Here is a 21,376-nt window from a genome sequence, read left to right as displayed (position 1 = left end):
TGAGCACCAGGACCAGGAGGGTGCAGGGAATAAGAAGGAGAAGTGACCTCATCTCACCTCACCATCACCCATATTGCCCAAAGGCAAAAAAAAGAACTAGGCCAAAATCAAGTGGAAGTGAAAATAAAACTGTTGTTTATGGTGTATTAAGCGGCGTACACAGCCCCCGGCGCTGCTCCAGTGATTTGAGCAGACTGTTGACGTTGTTTACAGCAAAAGCGATGTGGTCGGCCTCAGCGCCTCAACATCGTTTCCTAGAAAACGTAAAGATTTACAAAGCTGATGGTGAAAATGGTGTCTTGGCTAAAAAGGGAGAGACACTCCAGTTTATGTTCAGGCAGCTTTGTGACCCAATTCCAAGCATGAGGAGACACACACACACACACATCATCCACATGTCAACACTCGTCGTTGATCATTACATATTTAAGAGCAGAGATAGGTGGGGGGGGCGAGATGGTAAGACGGGGGAGACAGAGAGAGAGTGAGAGAGAGAGAGAGAGAGAGAGAGAGAGAGAGAGAGAGAACGAGATAGTTGAGAAGAAGGATGAGAAGGAGGAAGAGAGATTCTGGGTGGGCGGGAAAGGGAGGAAGATGATGTCCTGCTGTTCTCTCCTCTCTTGATCATTTATACATCACACTGCTCTGGATTGTGTGTGTGAGTGTGTGAGAGAGAGAAAAAGAGAGAGAGGGAGAGAGAGAGAGCATGTGTGTGTTCACAACTGCCGATATTCTCGACTGAGACAGAGCTTCAGTGAGATGTCACTTCAGTATGACGTCCCCATGCATGATCTTACTAATGTGTGTGTGTGTGTGTGTGTGTGTGTGTGTGAGTAGAGATAAGCAGGGATTTGGTGTTGAGTTTTGCCGAGCTTGACTCACAGCTGGATCCATACACTGTATGCATGTAACCTGATTAGCTGCATGGGCCATAAATCATCACAGCACCAGTGAACACTAACTAGCTGTTTCTCTCTCTCTCGTTCTATTTAAAGTAGATCCAAGAAAACTTTTAAAAGGGTCAGTTCACACAATTCACAAAGGGAAATCGGCTTGATTTATATTTTTACCAGAAATAATACATCCCTTTGATCCAGCTAGTTTTCTTAGTCTTATTAAATATTAAATTGATCCTTCCGGCGTTTGGACTGTCAGATTTAAATAATAAATATTTGTATTATTATTATTTTAAATAATAATATTTAACAAAAATAATTAATTAAGAAAAAAATCATCATTCTCACCTATGGGTATCTAGGATAGCTTGTATTTTACATACATCAGATTTGGGTTCTCCATCATATGATCAAACTTTTTAGAATCAAGTGGTTTTGAGCAAATCTGATTTCAACCAATCTGTAAACAAATGGTTGGGACTAGTTGAGCTGCATGAAGATTTTTATGTTATGGATTCTTCTAAATCCATTGTCATAATGAGTCAATCTTTTGAATAAAGTCAGGTATTGATTATGAAACATCTAAGGGGGGGGGATTAATTCACTATGTCATACATTTGTTCTGCTGCCCTACAAATCAAACCCTTCCGAACACGTTGAGTATTCCATCAAACCGCCTGTTGCCGATTGTAAAGTCTGAATAGATGGACGGGCTTCAGGCAGACACCGACGCCACGGCCGGGAGCAGCTACGTTTTATCCGGAGGAGATTTATTGGCTGGTGGGGCAAAGGAGGGGATCTATAGGAGGAGGAGGAGGAGGAGTAATCCGTCAGGGACACTGGGATTAGAGCAGGTGTGCCTAACAATGCTAATGGAAAAGTGAGCGCGGGACGGTGAGGGAGCTAATGTAAGAAATAAGGTAGGTTTTCAATATTTCAATAATACAGTATTTTTGTTCCTGGGTCTTTTCCATCTGTGTGTGTGTGTGTGTGTGTGTGTGTGTGTGTCTCTGATATGTGAGTCTGGGCTGGAGAGTGAGCGGGGGGACACAGCTCTATCCGTAATGACCCTTCAGAGAAGGCGGGTTTCTGTGAGGCTGGGTGGACACATCCTGACGAGAGGGGTGGGGATGTGTGTGGAGAAGTGGGAGTGATGGACTGTGGGTGGTTGGAGGGAGCTGATGTGGAGGAGCGATGACTTGCAGGAAACGACAGAGGTCTGTGCGGGGCTCAAATCGAAGCAGCGCTTGGGATGGAAGGGCCATCAATCACTCTGGCGTCTATCGAGTGGTCCTAGGTGTTTGGACCCCGTCCCGGGGGGGACGTCAGAGGGGACCTTGCATGTTAATTAGGGTCACATGGGCCTTGACATTAGCAAATAAGCTGCGGTACAACCGGGGCATCATGATTGGAGGAGGGCCTGCCACAACACAAACGTGCACAACTCTCTTCAATGACATAAATGGGTGTTTTCACCATTGAAATATTCATGATACTGAGGGCTTGCGTCTCTCATCTCCTCTTCCCTTGTCCTCTTCACTCCTGTTTTCTCCTCTCCTCTTCCCTTTACTCCTTTCCACCTCCATCTGGTATATACTACTCTCGCTCCTTTTCTGCATGCCACAGCTGTCCACAGAAGGTCAGCTGCGGGGGGAAATAAATGAGAGCTGAGGGGAATAAGCAAGCACTGATGCCCACTAATGAATATGAATGAATCGTGGACTCTGTGTGTGTTTGTGTCATTATGTGTTTGTGAGTGAGTGTGTGTGTGTGTGTGTGTGTGTGTGTTTGAGTGCTAGCTGGCATATCTGCTAATGAGCCATTAGTGAAGAAAGGTGACAATGGTTGGCTCTAATAGCAGGAAACACACATCATAGAGCTTTGAGGGGGGGCTATTGAAGGCGTACATCTCAGAGGCACACGCCCTCCGCTTTCAAACACCAAAGTCTCACTCCTAATAAGTGTCACACGCCAAGGACAAGAAAACAAGCCGGACCTGCCCCCCTCATGTCGTAAATCATTTAACTCTTGGCTTTTTTGCCTTTTTCTTTCACTCCTCATCTCTCATCCTCCTCTTTCACACTCAAGGAGAGAGAGAGAGGTGGGGAAGTCCACATATTGATACAGTGAAGGCATTTATGGACAAACACACACACACACACATTCAGAAAGCAGAGCCAGATGTATATGTAAAAAAAAGTTGTATTTTGGCTCTGCAGAACACGCACAGACATAAACCAAGGGCAGTATCAAACAGCTCCAAAAAGCTGCAACACGCACAAAAATCCCTGCAGCTCATCCCCACTCTTTAATCCTCTGAGTCTTTCTCACACCACTTTGCTCACTTCATCCCTCTCTCTCTCTCTTAATTTCTTTGTTCTTTTTACTTCCCTGACTCACTCCCTGAACGTCTTGCTCATGTCTCAGTGACTCCAGCTGCAGAACCTGCTGCTGTGAGAGCCTTCACCCCTTTACACCTGACAGCCAGCCAGGAAGAGAGAGAGGGGGAGAGAGAGAGAGAGAGAGAGACAAAGTACACAGCTTGAAGTCTAACACACAGCGGGAGGTTGAAAAGTAAAATTAGTGAACAAAATAAAGGGAAGGCTCGTGAGTGAATGGATGGCTGGATGATGGACTGGGAGAACTAGAGGAGAGGATGAATAAGAGATGGGGGTACTCACACAAGCTGACATGCTCGCCCCGTTACAGACGACTACTTCCTCGCCTCGTTAGCTCCAAAACCACGGTGACATTGCTGCGGCTGTGGGGGTAAAGTCTGTCTCTCTCCTGCTCTTCTACGTCCTCTTTAATACTCTGGGGCTCCTTTTCCTCTTCTCTTTCCCCACTTCCCTTACCATCCCCTTGCTTCTCCCTGTACTCCTCCTCCTCCTCCGCCTCCTCCTCTCCCCTTGGCTACACCTTTTCTCTTCCAATCTTCCTCCTCTGTCGGCTTCCTTCGCTTGACTCGCCCGGTCTGACAAACCTCCTGCAAAGTCCCCCCGTGTCCTGCTCGGTGCAAGCAGGGAAGCATGCACTGTCTCCTTCTCCCTCCCTCCCTCCCTCACTGCCTCTCCATCCCTCCGTTTGCACCCCACTCTCTCTCCAAAGCACAGACACTTTTTAATCCTGATCTCTCTCTCTCTCCCTATCGGTCTACAATGTCTTCTCCTCCTCTCTGGTTGCTGCTATTTTGTCCCTCCCTCGTCTCACCGAAGCGTAAACATAGAGGAGACACCCCGTTAAAGTGCAACGACAGGAACAAACAAAGAGAGGCAGAAAGAAGTCGAGGCAAAGCGCAGCCAATGGCACAATAGGGAGGCAGAAAGAGCGCTGGAGACAAAGAGTGGAAATAGCGCAAGAGCATTACAGACAGAAAAAGGGGATGAAGGAGAGGGGGGCAACACAGACACACCCGCTCATTCCCCATCCCACTTACACACACAGAGTGCTCCAGATATAGACCTATGACTTCATCAGTTAAAGCCCATGTGCCGTCACACACTCACGCATTCTAACGTGTGTACACACACACACACACACACACACTGCACAGAGCCGGACTCGCTCAGTTCTCCAAATATAGCCTCATGACTTCATCCAGTACCTCGTCCACCCTCCTTCCTTCCCCCTTGTCCCGCAGCTCTCGCCCCGCTTAAGAGAGAGGGGGACTCATTCATATTGAATTGAGCTGAAGGGGGGAGAGGGAGAGAGAGAGAGAGAGAGAGAGAGAGAGAGAGCATTCAGGGCGAGACACAGCACGTTCCTCAGACTGATGCGTTGAGAAAGACGGATGGAGAGAGCAAAGGAAGCTTTGAGTTATCCTACATGCCTGCAATCAGGAATGTTAGTCAGCCGTTTATTTGGTGTTTCTAAGACATGCACTATAGAGGGAGTGTGTGGACAACCAGACTACACATCCGTATGTGATTGTGTGTCTCACACATTATCTCGCTCTATGCATTAATATGCTGCGGACAGATAAATTGGAAAATGTACTCTCATTCATGGGTGTTAAAGGTTTATGGTGAAATCCCCAAAGGTGTTGGATGAGGTTGATGCTCTTTTGAGAGTTTTTACAACCCAGAACTTAGTTAGAAGCCCCGCCCACCACACCAAAAGCTCATTTTCTCATTTGATAAAACACACACAGAAAATGGAAATGAGCATATACTCATATATACTTATATATATATAGCGTATGTGTATTTAGTTAATATAATTTGATTGTTAAACCTCTATCAATATGTTAAACAGATAGATACATAGATACTAGTTAAACTCATGCATTCTGTTGTTAACTTTCTTTATGGACAAAAACATTTATTTTTGGAGCTGACTTTTGCACACATGATGTGTTAAAATACACAAATACCAAACTCAAATTTTAACACACTGTTGTTGAAAACATTATTGCTTTGTTAAAATGTTGGGTCTGCCCCAAACCATGAAAAACAGCTCCACACACCAATGGTGTCGACACAACTGTGTGTCCCCAGTTGTACTACAGTATATCAGCTTCAGTGGAAGCCCACACTTTGAGTATAGTGCACTCTAGTGGCAGAAAAAAACAATTCCAACCTCCACACCCCCTCCTCCCCCCCCCCCCCCCCCCCCACACCCCACACACACACGCGCGCGATTACCTACACACTCTGAAACTGTTTACTGCATATAAAGAAAATGCATTGTGTTCTCACAATGTGACACCAGCCAGGGGGGATTTTTCTACATTAAAAATGAGCCTGAACCCAAACAGAGGAGCGCAGGCTGCAGGTTTTTAAGTGCTGGCGGCAGGAGAGCGAGAAGAGAGAGGAGGCTGTAATGCTGTGAGAATGAGAGAAACCGATGAAGTGAGAAAGAAGGATAAGAGGGAGAGCTGTAGCCTGGTCCGACCCGTCCATCTTCCCTCCGCTACACGCTTTATCCATTACCGCTGAGAGGCAGACACTCAAAGTTTCTTAATCCTCTGAGACAGAAGTGGATGGAAGGACCCTCTCTCTTTATCTTTACCCCTCGTTATGTGTCTCACACACACACACACACACACTCTGATGTAGGGTCGGTTTTGGGGGAAGAGAAGAGGAGGAGGGTGCGTCATCTTGAGTGTGAGAGAGACGATGGAGGCACTTAAAAAGACAAGAAGGAAGACATGAGAGCTGAGTAGAGCGAGAGAAGCTGGCCGAGAGAAATAAGGTAATAAGATTCTGCAAATACGGGAGCGTGAAATGAGATCAAGCCTTAAACAGAAGCAGAAAGAAAATTCATTTTCAAACCAGTCATCCACTTTAGACCGCAAACCTCCATCACCTCTCATTTGCATGGTCATTTTAAGACACACATCGAAAGTGAATCCGTCACAAGTCTCTTGCCTCTTGGTGGTTCAGCCTTAATATTGAGAAAAGATTTCCCCAAGATGTGTACACTGGTGTCAAGATGCTTTGTATGTTAAGCTCATATGGCTATATCTACATATGCAAATAGGCCTGTGTGTCTCATACATATTACCTCCATGCATATCAGAGCAGCACTAATCGTTCCAGCTGTGTACAGACGTTTGAGGTGATTGGTCCGTGGGCTTGTGCAAATCCTCAGGGGCCCATATCAATGTGGGCGCCTCTTGTCCCCCCTTCCCATTAGCAGCTATACAAGCCTCAGCACACTGTCAGCTCGACAGTGAAAGGCTAAAGCCCTGGTTCATCGCTAAATGACTGAGGGTCGGCCTGAAAACGGAGCCTTGGAGCCATGAGCATAATTATGGAGTTTTGAATGCAGTTTGTGCAAATTTTCATTAAATAATAATGAGGTGGATTTCACTGATGATTAGTTAAAACTCCTGGATCAGCAGGAATGCACCACACATGCATTTCTTTAAAGCGTTTCATGCATTAACACTAATGCATGTACACAATTTAGGGGCTTTTGTGCGTTCTGTTCAACAGAAGATATGAGTCACCAGGAAGGGTGAAAAACAGCAGGATCAACCGATCAAGAACGTCAGCAAATTCACGCAGTGAAAACGGACAAAGACATCCAACCCACCTGTCGTGGTCTCGGCCGACGCCCCACACACGGATGCTGCTGATTGGCTGAGAGTGGAGCAGGCTCCCATCGTCCGGGTCAACCAGAGTCAGCGTGCGGTCTTGGAGCACAAGGAGCATCCCTTTACCCTGTAGGAACAGCAGAGGAGGTAAACTATCACTGGGATTTCCACCGAGGGGTTGCAAGATCAATTAATGAACAAGGCAATTTGGTAAAAAAAGATATATCAAGATATATAAATATTTGTTTCTGTAATCCTTGCTTTTCTCTTCGGGCCTTTTAAATTATACAAAGGGCACATTTTACTTTCAAATCCTTGAGGTTGCTTACCGTCAAGAGCAAAAAACCTTTTAATTGACATATGTGGAAAGGTTGAGAACCTACAAAAAAGTTCTTCTTACTTATTTTAATTTTCCACTAAACATTCTCCTGACACATCAATGATTTAAATGAGAAGGCAAAATTGGCTTCGGTTGAAAGTCTTGAAGCTGCACATGCACGGTGCGGCACGTCACCCTCATGCAGTGAGGACACAGGCCCCTGTAGAGCTCACGCTGCATGTGACCTCTCTGCGGCTCACACACTGACCTCTCCCCAGACGCCGGCGGAGTCGCGTATGTCCCTCCTGCAGTAGGACAGCTGTCTGATGCAGTGGTGGACGGCCAAGCTGCTCCTCCCCTCACACAGGTCCTGCTCCGCCATCTCCACCCACCCCAGAGATCGCACAGGGAATGACTGGAAGAATCACAACACACACACACACACATTTGGAAGATTCAGAGATTTCATAACTGAGCGACGTTGAAAATCTCATTGGTAGGACAATTAGATCAGGTTGTAAAAAGCCACGATTTAGGTGCTAATCCAAAGCACTTTGGAATAGATGATGAACATAAATAATAGATGACAAACTTTTTTCTCAGGAGAAATGGTGTGTTAAATTAGGGCGAGTAATACAGTTAAAAGCTAAAGCCACATGTCACTGAAAACCATTTCATCTTCATTATCATCTTCCAGAAAGGTTTGGCCAATCTGTTGGTTTGTTTGTGCCCTGCCCTACTTTACAGCAAACACTTTGCAAGATATATGGGATTCATTTGGAAAGGTCACCATAACAGAAACACGCGGATGTTGAAAACAAAAATAAGGTCCAGGTCAAAGTTACATTGCACCCTCAGTGTAAGAACCAACACCCATGTGCAATGAAGTTCCTCTGGAAGATTAAGATTTCTTACAAAGGTAGAGTACAGTATGCAGACACAACTACACACAAACACACACAGCTACACGCACGTCTTCTTTCTTCCACTGCTCCCCCTGTGTCTCTGGGTTCCACTGAGATATCTGAATATCTCTTAGATTTTATTTTACTTTGATTTGAATTGATGTCTCCTTTTCTGTCGATTTATTATTTTTTTAAAGAAATCCTGACAAAACAAGAAAGAGTAAATGGCTCTTTTTAGATAGAATAGAATATAATATTTGGGTTCGTTAAATTTCGTATTTCCGCGCAAAGGTGAGTGTGCAAGATTCAACTTTTAATGTTGGCGAATTAAATAGGACCTTTGAAATAATGTTAAAGAAACCAGTCCCCCACCGTTCAGTTCACAAAGTCACCACTAGGTGGCACTGCTACAAAGACAAAGCGAGGACAGGATGTCAGTCAGCAGGCTATTACATCACCAAGTCTGGTGCCTTCCCTTCTTCAACACATGGAGGCTTTGCTGAAAGGTTGCCATTTGGTCAAAAAAATAAAGTCAGAGTGACTTCATGACCGAGGAATATGTGCTCTTTAAATTGTAAAGCCACCAGGTTTATTTATATGTATGATACTGTTTCCAAGTACTGTCAGAGTTTGAATGAAGTATCATATTTGAACCCTGCCTCCAGAGAGTGTTTTTGGCCTTTGTAATTGTGATTTAGTCCAACACAGTCACTGCACACATGTGCAAAACAAATGAATAAATACGAAAGGGGGAACACCTTCTTCAATAAATACTGTAATGCTGACTAGACACGAGTAATGGATTATTCTAACGTTGTTATTTCAAACCCCAGTGTTGACTCTGTTGTAATATGTTGTTGTTTTGAGCGTACCATTGCCTCTGGGTTGGAGAAGGAATTGTTGAGGTCCACTGTCTCTAGCTGGGCTGAAGCGCTGCAGGAAAACATAAGACATAACCAACAGCCTGAGTGTATTTACTAAAGTAATACATTAATCTGGAAATGACACGTAGGTCTAAGCTGTAGAGTATGTTAATGTATATTACCTGAGCTTAAGTGAGGCATATCGGAGGGTAGCACCTTCAAACGCCTTTAGACTGGGATCTGGATAGACTGGATAGTCCTTCGGCTCCTGAAGCAAAGCCCACACACAGTCAGAGATCTCAAGATGTCAATACTCATTCTATACTATTTTAATACTCTTATTATCGTCCTTGCTCCTAAATGGTGGAACGAGCTCTCTGATGACATCAGGAGCGCAGAGACACAAACTAAAGACACACCTCTTCAGACTATAACTTAGCTAAAAACACTTACAAATTGTAGCACTTAAATTGTACTTATAGCACTTATTCCACTTTCTTGTTCTTCTGAGTTTGTATCTCTACGGTTGAAATGTACTTATTGTAAGTCGCTTTCGATAAAAGCGTCAGCTAAATGACATGTAATGTAATGATGAGAAATGTCCATGTGGTTCAATGTCCACCTCAGATGAGGCCTGGAGGGTTAATTTAACGTGTGCTCATTTCAATCTAACTGCTGAGTATAACTAAAATTAGAGTTTAAAAAAAGATGCACAAGCTATGTACAGACACCATATCTGCCATTCACAGTATAGAAGGATGACAATATGTCGCCATATGAAACCCTACGACTCTTTATGTTTTTAAATGAGATTGGACAACCTAGAGGCAGCTGTTGGCTTGAAATTTCACATTCCAGTTCAGGCCAAAATTGATCAATTCATTATAAAAAAAATACATTTTAACTTTTACAGATAGTTACAAAATTCCAACAAGGGAATACCCAAATAAATACAACTCTGTGACTCACGTTGGCTGTGCAGGTGATGGTTTTGAGATCCGCAAAAGAAAAGGTGACATCATCTAAGCCGGCGGACGAGGCGGGGGAGGGGGAGGAGCCAGAGGGCGAGGGGACCGGCTCCACCGAGCTGTCGGATATCAAACTGCTGGGGCGCTGTGTGCGACGGAGAGAAGCAGCCCGAGAGAAACGTATACATTTATCCACACATTTAGCATTGTAAAATATTGTGTAATCTCTCTGGGGATTAAGTATAATATTCACGTAAAAGACGATCCCGGATATGCACTGTTGCACGCTAAAAGTGCTCACCTCGTTTGGAGGGTTCAGAGAGACTCGTGTTTCCTGCAGTGTGTCCTGCTCGGAGTCCGGCCCGTTGCTGGGGGAGGTGTGTTCGTCGCCCGAGGCAACAGGTCGGTGGTACTGGGTGGTGCCAGTGGGGATGTGCCAGAAATAGATCTCTGATGAATCGGAGATCTCCCTCCAGCCTGGGGGCAGGTTCCCCTCGCCCCATACATCTGCTGATGGATGACAGAGATACACAAACACATATCGCGTATGAGTACGTCAAACAAACATCAACATACAGTATGTGCACTCGCTCTAAAAAAAACACACAATCATGACGTATCCCAAAAGGCCGTTCACACACACACACACACAGGGATGGACAGGCTACATTTCAGTGATGATCTGCCTGTCTCTACTCTAGTTTCTGTTGTCATAGCAACTTGGGCCCACCCCCTATAGTTGGACCCGTTGAGCAACAGCATCTCTCCTTTCCTTCCTCTGCTAGTTTTCTTTTTTTCCCTCTACCTTCTAACATCTCACTCCATCGCGTCATGATCTCAAACTATTGACTATTTGCTACTTGCTGTCATGCATCCTTGTAAATCCTCTTATACAAATATTATATTTGCATTACCTATACCTAAAAGGTATAGGGCCGCGCGGTAGGGGCATTAGTAAAATAAAAATCTGATTGAAAGACAAACAAACACACATATCAAACCTGTCTCTCTTGGAGTCTGAGGAGACGGTGTCTCCTGGGACAGCGTGGTCCAGCTGGAGTCTTCCTCCTCTGATGGAGTTTCAGGAGTCAGATCCATCCTTAAGCCCACCCTAGGGAGCCCAGTCTCATGCCCGGCATCCGGCAGGGTAGCGGGTGCCCGGGTCCTGGTGGGGGTGGACCTTTCAGCAGTCCGGGCCGGTTTAGGAGAAGAAGGCGGGAACTGTTGCAGGAACTGGTTCTCGTTGTTGGGGTGCAGCTCCACCTTGATAACCCGGGGCTGGGAGCTGCGGGGGGGTTTTGCCGGACTGCGTGGACTAGACTGGACCTGGGCACAGAGCTCCTCTCGGATCTGGGCCGGAGGACGGTTCTGGAGTTGGGTGTGGTTGTCCGGGACCCACTCCGGGCTGTTGGTGGAAGAGGAAGAAGTGGGGGACAGGGGAGCTTCCAACACCACTGGTAGCAGGGGCTGTCTTAGTGTAGGCGGGGGGTCAACTTCCTCCTCTTCCTTCTCCTCTTCTTCCTTCTCTTCCTCCTCTTTCTCCACCACCGGCTGCACCTCTTCCTTCTCATCCGGGCAGGTCCGCTTGCTGATGGGCTTCTCCTCCTTTTGGCTCTCCCTCTCCTTGGCAGGGCTGGCCTGCTCTTTCTCTGGAGATGGCTGCTGCTTCTTCTCCTCCTCCTCCACCTCCTCCCCTTCCTCCTCTTTGTTTCCCAAACTCAGGTCCAAATCCCAGCCCTTCCCTGGATGCTCGAAGAAGCTCTTGGTCCTTCTGCGGAAGGGGGGCAGCTGCGAGTTGTCTTTTCCTAATTCGAGCCAGTCAGAAGTGGGATTATTGTCATTGTGAATTTTGCCCTCCGTATTGGCCCGGCTCAGCTCCTGCTGCTGGCTCTCAGCTCGTCGCTGCATGTTGGCGCCGTTCTTGGCCAGTTTGGGGTTGGTTGTGTTAAACAGCGAGGAGGAAGACGAGGATGAGTAGAGGGCGGAGCTGGAGGAGGACTTGGTCGGTAGACCCCTCCCTCTAGTCGCAGGTTGGTTTTTGGAGGACACAGCAAAGTTGTCACTTATCCCCATAGCGCTCCGCACGCTGGTCATCGCATACCTCTGACGGCTCTTTGGCAAAGTGGCCGAACCTCCGGTTTCCATGGACTCTTTGATGACGTCTCGCCCGAGCAACTGGTTGTGTGAAGATCGAAGGCAAAGCGAGGTGGGAGGAGTGGCAGAGGTGGCACTGCGATTGGCCAGACCCACGTTAGATGGGGAGGAGCCAGAGCGGGAAAGAGGAGGAGTTTGTACGGACATCATGGCTGAAGGGAAATACACTGGCGGGATAGAGCTGATGAGAGAGGAGACACGCTGTCAGAAGAAATGTTACAGTGTATAACCGTGTGTGCTATTTGATATGAGATATGTAAACATGAATCATAAAAGTATCAAATGTAAAGTTTGTATACACCCAAACACGTCACAGTACACATGACATATTTCATGAGGATCCTTTAAGCTGGATTTTTAGTGTATATTTCATTTAATTATGAGGACTGAGAAGGAAGTGTTCCTCATTTTGTGAGTGAGAAAAACACTCTTTTCCTAATGTTTCAAGCTCTTTGTATGCCTTCCCATCTCGAGGGCTGGGCGATGCTCTGTCACTGCGTTAGTATATTTTTAAAAGCTTTGTTCTCCTGCCTCTCAGCGTATAACTTGTACTGAACTGTAATGCTACAAATAATTGAACACATCTTTTTTTTTTTACACCATCGAGTTGAGATGTGCAGTGCGGTGTCACTCATTTGCTTTTTGTGTTCTTGGAAACCAGGAGCAGATGGAAACATCTTCCCCTTTGTTCTCAGGCCGCAGCTCAGCCTTTATTCATACTATGGTGCTGATTATTTTCCAGCCTTGCACCGCTTTTTACTTAAGGTGTCACTGTTGAAGCGTTTCAAAAACACTGCATCAAAGACACATCAAGTGAAGCTGGATGGCATTTGCATGATGTTGGGAGTGAGTCAGACCATCGATTCATCCGGGACTCACACTGAAAGCCGCAGCTGAGCAGGAAGCCAGTCCGTGGGGAGGCTAACCAGCTAACCGTGTCTCTCTCCTCTCTCCGGCTGGATCAGCCCCGTGATGCTGAACAATGACAGATGGATAGCAACAAAGAGAGCAGCAGAGAGTCATCGGGATGATTTGAAGACACAGCACATGTTGCAACTGGGTTGTAACTGTGAGAAGAGGGTTAACAGATGAACACAGACACAGGTAGAAAAACATGCCTAAGCATGCATTAACATCCCCCCCCCCCCGTCACGCATACACACACACGCACACACACACACCTAAATGCTGCTATCGTCACCAGCACCTTTTTGTGAGAAACCTGGAAAATGCGAGCACAGCTGATTTTAAAGCATGACAAGATCTTGGGAAAAGACAGAGGCAGGATTTTGGAAGGAGCGGAATCTGTGGACATTGCACTCTTTCATGCGGGACCCCTATGGCCTCACCCCTCCCTCCCCGGGTGGTTGTCGTGTTGTCTGTCACCTAACAAGACGAGCAAAACAACCAATTTGTGCTGAATCAACGGTCAGACACAAAGACAGCGTCAACAGGTGCAATCTGCCTCCATCGAGCCGGCTCATCACATGATATGTATGTTACTACCCCTGAGTCATGGGGCTCAAAATCATTTGCATGTTGGCTTTATAAACCTTTCAAAAGAGCATGTAAAAAAAGAATGCATTCATACCAAACCAAATGACACAACAGCTGGAGATTTAAGACTTCCACCGGGAAGCCACAAACTGAGCTTTGAGCCGACGAAGATCAAAATCACAGCAAATATGTTGCATGACTCACAGGACAAATTAAAAAGCCTGACACGACCCCCCTGAAAAAGACAAAGGAGCAATGAGCGCACAGCTTATGAACTCCTCCTTGTTTCATTCTGCCATTTTTTGTATTTCATACACGAGTGGCAGACAAACTGAACCATCCTCTAATCTCTCTCTGCCCCGCGACATTACGGCCAGGTCCTCGTGAGTTACAAAGTGGAGCGAGGAGGGAGGATGCGAGGGGGGGTTGGGGAGGAGGGAGGAAGGTTGTTAGAGAGGAGAATGACACTGCAGTTTGCAGGACAGTGGGGCCATAGTCCACACACGGTGTGGTTCAAGTGTTGTTCTCAATACGGGTGTTGTGCTCTCCAACAGCAGAGGTCATTCATGAGATGAAAAAGAGGAAAGCAGCTGGTCGTCTTACTGATAAAACAAGTATGCTATAAAAAAGTAATTATTCATTCATTCATTCTGTTGCTGCTCCTTCGTAAGTTCTATACAGTAGAGAAGACATAAATCACAGGGATATCGTGTAACTCTTGCATGACAATAGTTATTATTATTATTATAATAATGCAACTTCTCAACAGACAGAATACAATGTCATCCCTCCGTTTTTGGATTAAGGCGGCGAAACAACCTTCGTAAAGTGTTTTTACGTCCATTTGGCTGTTTCCCACCCAAGACTGTTTTTAGGCCTAAAGGTCACATTACAGGGAAAGATCAGCTCGTTATCCCTCCTAGTTCAATGGGTTGGATATACCCTCAGGTTCTATCTAAATACCGACAGTCATGGCAGGGAATCAGACGCTGTAACTTACTCCCTGTAAGGGGAGGCCTCCTTTCTCAACTCTGAAGTGCACCCACGGCTTCCGAAAGGAAACGCAACAGATGAAAGCACAATCTGGCGACAAAATGAACTCGAAAAGTCGATGATGTCATGCGTGGACTATCCTGGCCCCTTCTTTTCTTGCTTCCGTCTCAGTAAACTCCCTCACAGCGTTAGATCCTCTTTAAATCCACCACAGCACTCGCGATGCAAAGGTGGAGTTGCCATTTTTTTTGGCTGAATCAAAGCTGGTGATCTATGAAGAGACGCAATCGCATCGAGCCCCATCACGCCGCCGCACTGGGAGGGGAACGCATCCCGCCGAGAGCATCTATTTACATCCACTCACCGCTTCAGTCAGCCTCCGGGCTTCCGCTCCCACGACGAGACGCACACGGACACACACACGCACACAGTAGTGAGCAGGTCCGAGATCGACAGCGGCTTTTATGTGCCACTCCGCCCCGTAGCTGCAGCCGGCCGTCCGTTATCGGATCACATCATCTGCCCTCCCCGGCGAGGCTCGGTGGTTCGCTGGCGGCCGCGCTTCGCGTTCTCTCTGCGCCAGAAAGAGTCCGGAGCGAAGCGACGCGGTGGAGCGCGCAGCGGCCAATCAGCGGAGCGGACGCAGGACGCACGGCGCGCAACCGTAATAAATCTTCCGGCCTTATTTTGCAAGTCGGGTAATGAAATCTCACATCATCGGAGCGCGTCACGTGGTGGTGTGAAGAGCTGGGCCGCGGGTTATTGCGCTGCACGGATGATCTGCGCACGTTCACATACTGTGTGACGAATTACTTTATATGCTGCTTAATTGTGTTTAGTAAAGTTATTGCAATAAGGACACGCCCACACGAGTTATTGTTACAAATCAGATATTGCTTGAAATACTGGTCTACATTGGACTGAATCCTAACTGGAATGAAGAAGTAACATGACAGCCGTAATAGCTTTTAAGGATTGTTTTTTTAATGCTTTTTCTTAGGATCTCCCACAGATCAGTACATTCCTCACTGTGCAATTGTTACGTTTAATGTTTGAGCATTTGCCCTCTTGTTCTGCCACAAAGATAACGTAACAGTCTTACTGAACGTTCTAATATAAAGCACTTTATCAGTTTCAGAGAATGTCACAATTATATCATACCTCTCTTTCATATGATTGATATTCACAACCTCTCCAAGGCACAGAGATCACATTTCTTACCCACAGAACTTAAAATGGCAAAAAACAGTAATGCATTAAAACAAATAAAAAATAGATTGCATATTTCATTCTCCACACAATATTATAAAACCTTATATCCAACAGGTCGTTGAGCCTTATAGAACATCTCAAACTAAATATCTATGAACAAATAAAGTATAAAATCGATTCACTCCAATAGAGACTTGACAATATGTACACAACTAACACACCTTGACCTTTCTCCTCTGGTGAATATACATTCACTGTACAAAATACATTCCTCAGTTAGACTTGTGCCGGCTCATGAGAACTATCCGAGTCCCACAGTCCACTGGCAGGCCCCTCCCTCAGTGCCTTGTGGCTGCAGGTGAAGTGGTGACGAGGACAGTGGCGGGGACACACACAGGCTCCCGGTGCTCCAAGAGTGAGACAGGAGAGGAAGGGCGAAAGGACGCCTGGAGGAGGGAGGGACGCGGAGGGCCAGAGAGGCTGCAGGGAAACATGGAGCTGAACGGATGCAGCGCAACACTGACTCCTCTGCTGAGGAGGAGACAGATAAGAGAAATCAATAGCTGATATTCTCACAGATATCTTCACAGGTTTATTGGCTCATTAAAAACTTATCACATGCAGTGTCATCATTAACTAACGCACAAAATGCAGTGACTAACACAAGTGTGAAATGTTCCTTTTGTGCCTACCCTTGTGGACCGGACCGTTCAGAGGGGTCAGTAAGCTCTTGGCCTGCTTGTTGCCTGCTCGAGCGGCTCGCTTGTAGTATTCAACGGCGGTCCCCAGATTCTGCCGCACGCCGAAGCCGCTCTCAAAACATTGACCCAAAAACAGCAGGGCGGTGTTGTCCTGTGCACATGATCAAAAATGAACATGTGATTTGGGCCATACATTCTTCCAGAACTTGGACCAGATGATAGCATTTGTAAAGAGACGGGTAGTAAAAAATTAAACCAATAGAGAGATAAACCAAAAATAAACCAACACCAGGAATATAAATAGACAAATATCCCTACCAGAAGAAAGACAACAGATTAATTATAGTCTCTTTGAGACAGACCAATCTATGCGATTAATTTAGCCGAATTAATGCAACAACATACTTTCCGTATACGTACGTTTCTTTACTTCCGGTTTACATCAGGGACAAGTGTCAAAAGGAACACTTAAAGCACTGCTATGTTAAGCTAGCTGCTAGGCTAAATCCATCTCAACATCTAACGTTACCCTGCGCAGCACACAGTCTGCAGAGGACCACCACTGTGTCCCTAAAAGACCGTGGTTTATAGATGATGTGGGGAGATCGTTGGCACTTCAAACACAGCAGTTACATTGTGGAGAGTTGAGAGCAAAGTGCAGGAAGAGTCGCTAGTTCAACATGTTCCACCCAGTGAAATTCTGATAATCTATGATAATCAAATGTGTGTAGTTTTGTGTTTAAAATAACATTTAACAACATTGTTTAAAATACAAATCTAAAATGCTTTCTAACGTGACTTTTAAGATTTAGTCTTTAGAAGAAAAACACAATTCATTAAAAACATCAACCATTAATCAAGATAAATGAATTTGAATATGTGCGATTCGTTAGTTAATTATTTTTATCTAATGACAGCCCCACTTAATAATTAGTAAGTAAGTAAATAATTAACACCATTTAAATCAACCTAACTGCAGGATCAAGTAGGGGGAATAAGTGGACCAGAATGGCTCTACTGTCTGACAGGTGAAATCTCAGCTGTTAAACCATAGCTAAAACCTTAGAAGCATCTAGAAGGCCGATCCAGAAGGGCACTCACTCCGCTCTCTGCTGCCATCTTAAGGTAATGAACGGACCTGCTCCCGTCCCTGACTGACTGGCGGGTGTAGACCGAGGCCAGGCACACCTGAGCCTGAAGAGGAAGAGACACTGTGTGAGGATCCCTTTACAAACACACTCCCACGGAGAGCCCGTAAGGTAAAGAGCCAGGAGACCACTGGTTATCAATGGTCCATGTGGAAGTTGAGTATTCCCCTTTTATTCCATTTTTTAAACACAGATGTCAACTAAGTGTAATACCTCTCCCAGGTATTATTTTATAAAACCAAATGGAAAATGAAACTTCATGTCATACATTCATGGCTCGACACTGATGCACCTTTGAGCGGCTCGTTCTGTGAAGATATGAAATGTGAAGAGTTATCAAGCGTTTGTCCTGATTTCCCACCTCGCTCAGTCCGGCTGCAGCAGCCTGTTCTAGTAAGACGATGGCTGTGTTCAGCTCCTCTTTACTCTGGTGGCCCTTGCTGGTCAGAAGCAGCTTGGCATAGCGGTACTGGGCTTGGTGGTGACCCCCCACTGCTGCCTGCCAATAGTAATACAGCGCCTGCAAAGAAAAACACACAAAAGTCCTCTCAGGGCTGGTTTCTCACGTAGGAGTCGAGTATGTGTGACCATTTGTCAGACTGATGCACCACTCAGAAAAGTAAAAGCGCGCCGTCTTTATTCTCACCATGTCTCTGTCCTTGACGGCTCCTCTGCCTTTCTCGTAGCACACGCCCGTGTTGAACTGGGCCTTGTTGTAACCCTGCTGAGCTGCAGCTAAAAAACATGTAAACGCCTCCTCGTAGTTTTCACTCCTGGTTTTTTCTAGACCTGTAACCAGAGAGACGACAATATCAGCTGTGGGCGCACAAAAACAAGTATGGCCTTTAATGCAAAGAACTTGACAACTGAAAAAGGGACAACGTTGAGTTGGATTGAATGTTTAAAAATGATTTTGTGTTTTCTGTGTTAAAAATGCCTACCAATGATGTTGAGGATAACAGGAATGCTGCCATCTCCCACATGTCGAAGATTCAGTGCAGCTCCTGCCAGCCTCTGCTCATCAGACAGCATGTCCTGAAAACACAGAAGGGGATTTAAAACGTCAACAATAAAGACAAGATTCCAGTCAGTCCTTTGCAGGGATTAAGAGAAACATGCATCTTTTATTCAAATAGATTTCAAGGAGGCAGAACTTCACCTTAGCATTGGCATCTTTTGTTTCCGTGCTGTCTCGGCCGGCATCATTCTGCAGAGGAATGGACTCTGACAGAAAAATTCTTCATTATCCTTCTCCCACAAACACTAAGTCAACAACAATAAGAGGTAGATATGCTTTTTAAACTATGACTTGAACACAGCTCAGAACAAACCGGGTATAGGATAATCACTGGGAGGCTCCCTGGTGCCCTGAAGACTGGCATCCCCTGAACTGCTGCTGCGGCTCTGAACCCGATCTTGGTTCTGTATCTCTGGTCCCTCCTGCAGACACATCGTTCTGCTTCCTCTGGGAAGGACATCTTGTCTAGACACTAGAGAATCCAGACAGGTAGAACAACAACAAGATTTTTATCACAACATCTTCTGTTTCTATGAAAAGGTGAACCATCAGCTGGCCTTTTTGCAACAATACAACTCACAGTTCTCCAGCAGAATGCGGTAGCCACACATGTGTAGGGTGGAGGGTGCCGTTAGGGCTCCGGGGTTCGGACTCGGCTCTGAGGTGGAGGAGAACTGAGAGTGGATCCTCCTGCAGATCTGCATGAATAAAACTGCTGCAGCGCCCTGCGGAGAAACATCATTCAGTCACTCTCTGCTACTCCTAGTACCAACATACTGGGTCCTAGGGATGGTCATACATGTGCCAATGACCATTTACATGCACAAAAATAACAGTCCACGCAGAGATATCAGGTAATGAAGGAAATCAGACAGCATTATTGTGCAAAGTGTCCACTCTCCATGACACATTTTTGGCTAACTTGTTGTACATTAAATTAGCCGTTAACAAAAGAGACCACCAAGTGGTGCTTAAAAAAAAGAATCCGATATTGGCAAAGGTGAAGAGAACGAGGACTCAGAATTGTGTGCAGTAAAAAGTTACATTTTTGGTGTTGCTTTGGACGCTTTTTCTTTTTGCCTTGAAGGGTGACATTGGTCTGAATGTATTTTCAATTAATAGCAGTTCAGTCATCATATACTATTTGTCTAATCAGTCCACACGGGTTAAACTAATAGAGAGAGATAGTGCCTGACAATAATTGTAGAACAACAAAATGGAATAACAAAAGACGCACCCATCCCACAGCATCCAAGGCGGTGTAACGTGGAACCTCAGCAAAGCCCAGACGAAAGCTCCTCTGTTTCTTCCTCCTCTCTCCATCCTCTTCTTTTTGAGAGCTGACAGAAAAACAGCACAAACAGAAAAATGACACCTTCATTTTCTATTTCTATTTTAATATAAAAGACATCACAGAAATATTCGGCTTGAGGCACAACATTTTTTTTTTCTGTGCCCTCCACTAACCGTCCTCATGCTTACAGGAGATGCTGTTTGATGATGCAACAGGCTGAAAGGGAGGCAGGGAAAGCGCTCAGAGTCAAGAGCGGGTTCAAAGGCAGGGTAAAAGAAGCGAGAAAGGAAGGTCCGACCCCAATTACAAAGGTTTTCTTTTCATCAGCTAAGAAAATGGCCTTTGGTTCGAGGGCAAAGCAGTCCTGAGATCAAAGTAAGACGCCGAGTGCTTTTATTTTGGCTTTTTTCTAGGTTTTTTTCAATTCAGACCCAAACGAGGTTTGAAAAGCAAAAAAAAAGACGAGGCCGAGGTGTGGAAAGTACCTGCCGTCAGAAGGGTGTGGAGGGGTTGAGAGGACGGCAGAGCTGTTGATGATCTCAACCTCCCCCAGTCCCTGAGGCTGCCCCTGGCTCTGGGGGAGGCGCAACGAGTTGCTGCCATGGCATCGATGCAGAACTGAGAAGAAAAAAATGAATGAATGTACAATATTCACATTTCACACAACCTTCAGTCTCATCAGAACTACGAGACATACAGATCATTGTATGTATATATTTTATAATCTTAGGATTTTTCCTTGGGGGAGGAGGGAAGGTTTGACGTTACAGGCAAAGAGTAAAGTCGGAGACTAGAAAAATAAGCTCATTTTTCACCTATGTGAATTCACTTCGCTGACGTTAGCTTAATACAAACTCGCAGAGCTAATGTTAGCTTAATACAAACTCGCAGAGCTAATGTTAGCTCAATACAAACAGGTCGCGCTAACGTTACGCGCTACGCTGAATCGCAATAATCGTCGTTTATGTATTAATAACAGGCTTCTTAAAGAAAAAACATGTCATGTGACGTTGATAGTAGAATGTGTCGATGCAGTTTCTCTCACCTCTTCCAACAAAACCTTGAACTCTCCACATGGTTTTAGCGTCAGAATTCTTAGAAGTTTATTTGCCGCTACGGCATGTTAGTTTATTTATTCATGTTTAGTTTCGTCACGGGGTTGTCTGTCCCCATGAATCGCGAGACAACTTGATCCCCCCCAATCGTCTGCCCTCCGGTAAATAAAGCTCTGCGGAACACCGGAAGAGGATTTACAAGCGCTACCGGTGACGCAACTCAAGCGTCTGAAAAAGTGGTTCATCGCCTCATAGCGCCCCCACGTGGTGTCACGCGGGACAGTTTTTACAGCTAATCAATGAATAAAGGTAA

General features: G+C 45.6%; 2 protein-coding genes across 5 annotated transcripts in view; both read right to left on the bottom strand.

The window, feature by feature from the left end:
* Positions 1–15,275, bottom strand: part of LOC119210317 (amyloid beta precursor protein binding family B member 2) — a 28,781-nt gene extending 13,506 nt beyond the window's left edge. Inside the window, exons 1-9 of one of the 3 annotated variants that reach the window (XM_037460177.2) lie at positions 15,000–15,275; positions 13,025–13,120; positions 10,993–12,326; positions 10,293–10,501; positions 9,993–10,136; positions 9,206–9,291; positions 9,033–9,093; positions 7,524–7,670; positions 6,936–7,063 (exon numbers count right to left, since the gene is read on the bottom strand). In XM_037460177.2, coding sequence (XP_037316074.2) covers positions 6,936–7,063; positions 7,524–7,670; positions 9,033–9,093; positions 9,206–9,291; positions 9,993–10,136; positions 10,293–10,501; positions 10,993–12,295 — 2,078 coding nt within the window. In that variant the 5' untranslated portion in view covers positions 12,296–12,326; positions 13,025–13,120; positions 15,000–15,275. Of the gene's footprint in view, positions 1–6,935; positions 7,064–7,523; positions 7,671–9,032; positions 9,094–9,205; positions 9,292–9,992; positions 10,137–10,292; positions 10,502–10,992; positions 12,327–13,024; positions 13,121–14,642; positions 14,893–14,999 lie in introns of those variants that run through there. The other 2 variants (XM_062560691.1, XM_062560690.1) reach the window with 2 other exon arrangements.
* A 322-nt stretch (positions 15,276–15,597) lies between these two features.
* Positions 15,598–21,244, bottom strand: dele1 (DAP3 binding cell death enhancer 1). 2 transcript variants are annotated; one of them, XM_037462339.2, is made up of 12 exons: positions 21,054–21,244; positions 20,494–20,626; positions 19,952–20,054; positions 19,295–19,439; positions 19,028–19,186; positions 18,856–18,920; positions 18,638–18,731; positions 18,343–18,485; positions 18,058–18,216; positions 17,650–17,742; positions 16,540–16,699; positions 15,598–16,378 (listed from the first exon to the last, which is right to left on the bottom strand). In XM_037462339.2, the coding sequence occupies exons 1-12, from the start codon at positions 21,082–21,084 to the stop codon at positions 16,149–16,151; spliced, it is 1,515 nt and encodes a 504-aa protein (XP_037318236.2). In that variant the 5' UTR covers positions 21,085–21,244; the 3' UTR covers positions 15,598–16,148. The 2 variants fall into 2 exon arrangements, with proteins under 2 accessions (XP_037318236.2, XP_037318237.2); XM_037462340.2 differs by having other exon boundaries at positions 15,598–16,375.
* Positions 21,245–21,376: the final 132 nt, after the last annotated feature.

Source organism: Pungitius pungitius, chromosome 2 (assembly GCF_949316345.1).
Source record: "Pungitius pungitius chromosome 2, fPunPun2.1, whole genome shotgun sequence".
NCBI lineage: Eukaryota > Metazoa > Chordata > Actinopteri > Perciformes > Gasterosteidae > Pungitius > Pungitius pungitius.
Note: the sequence above shows the minus strand (reverse complement) of the source record. Positions and strands in the feature narration are given on the sequence as shown.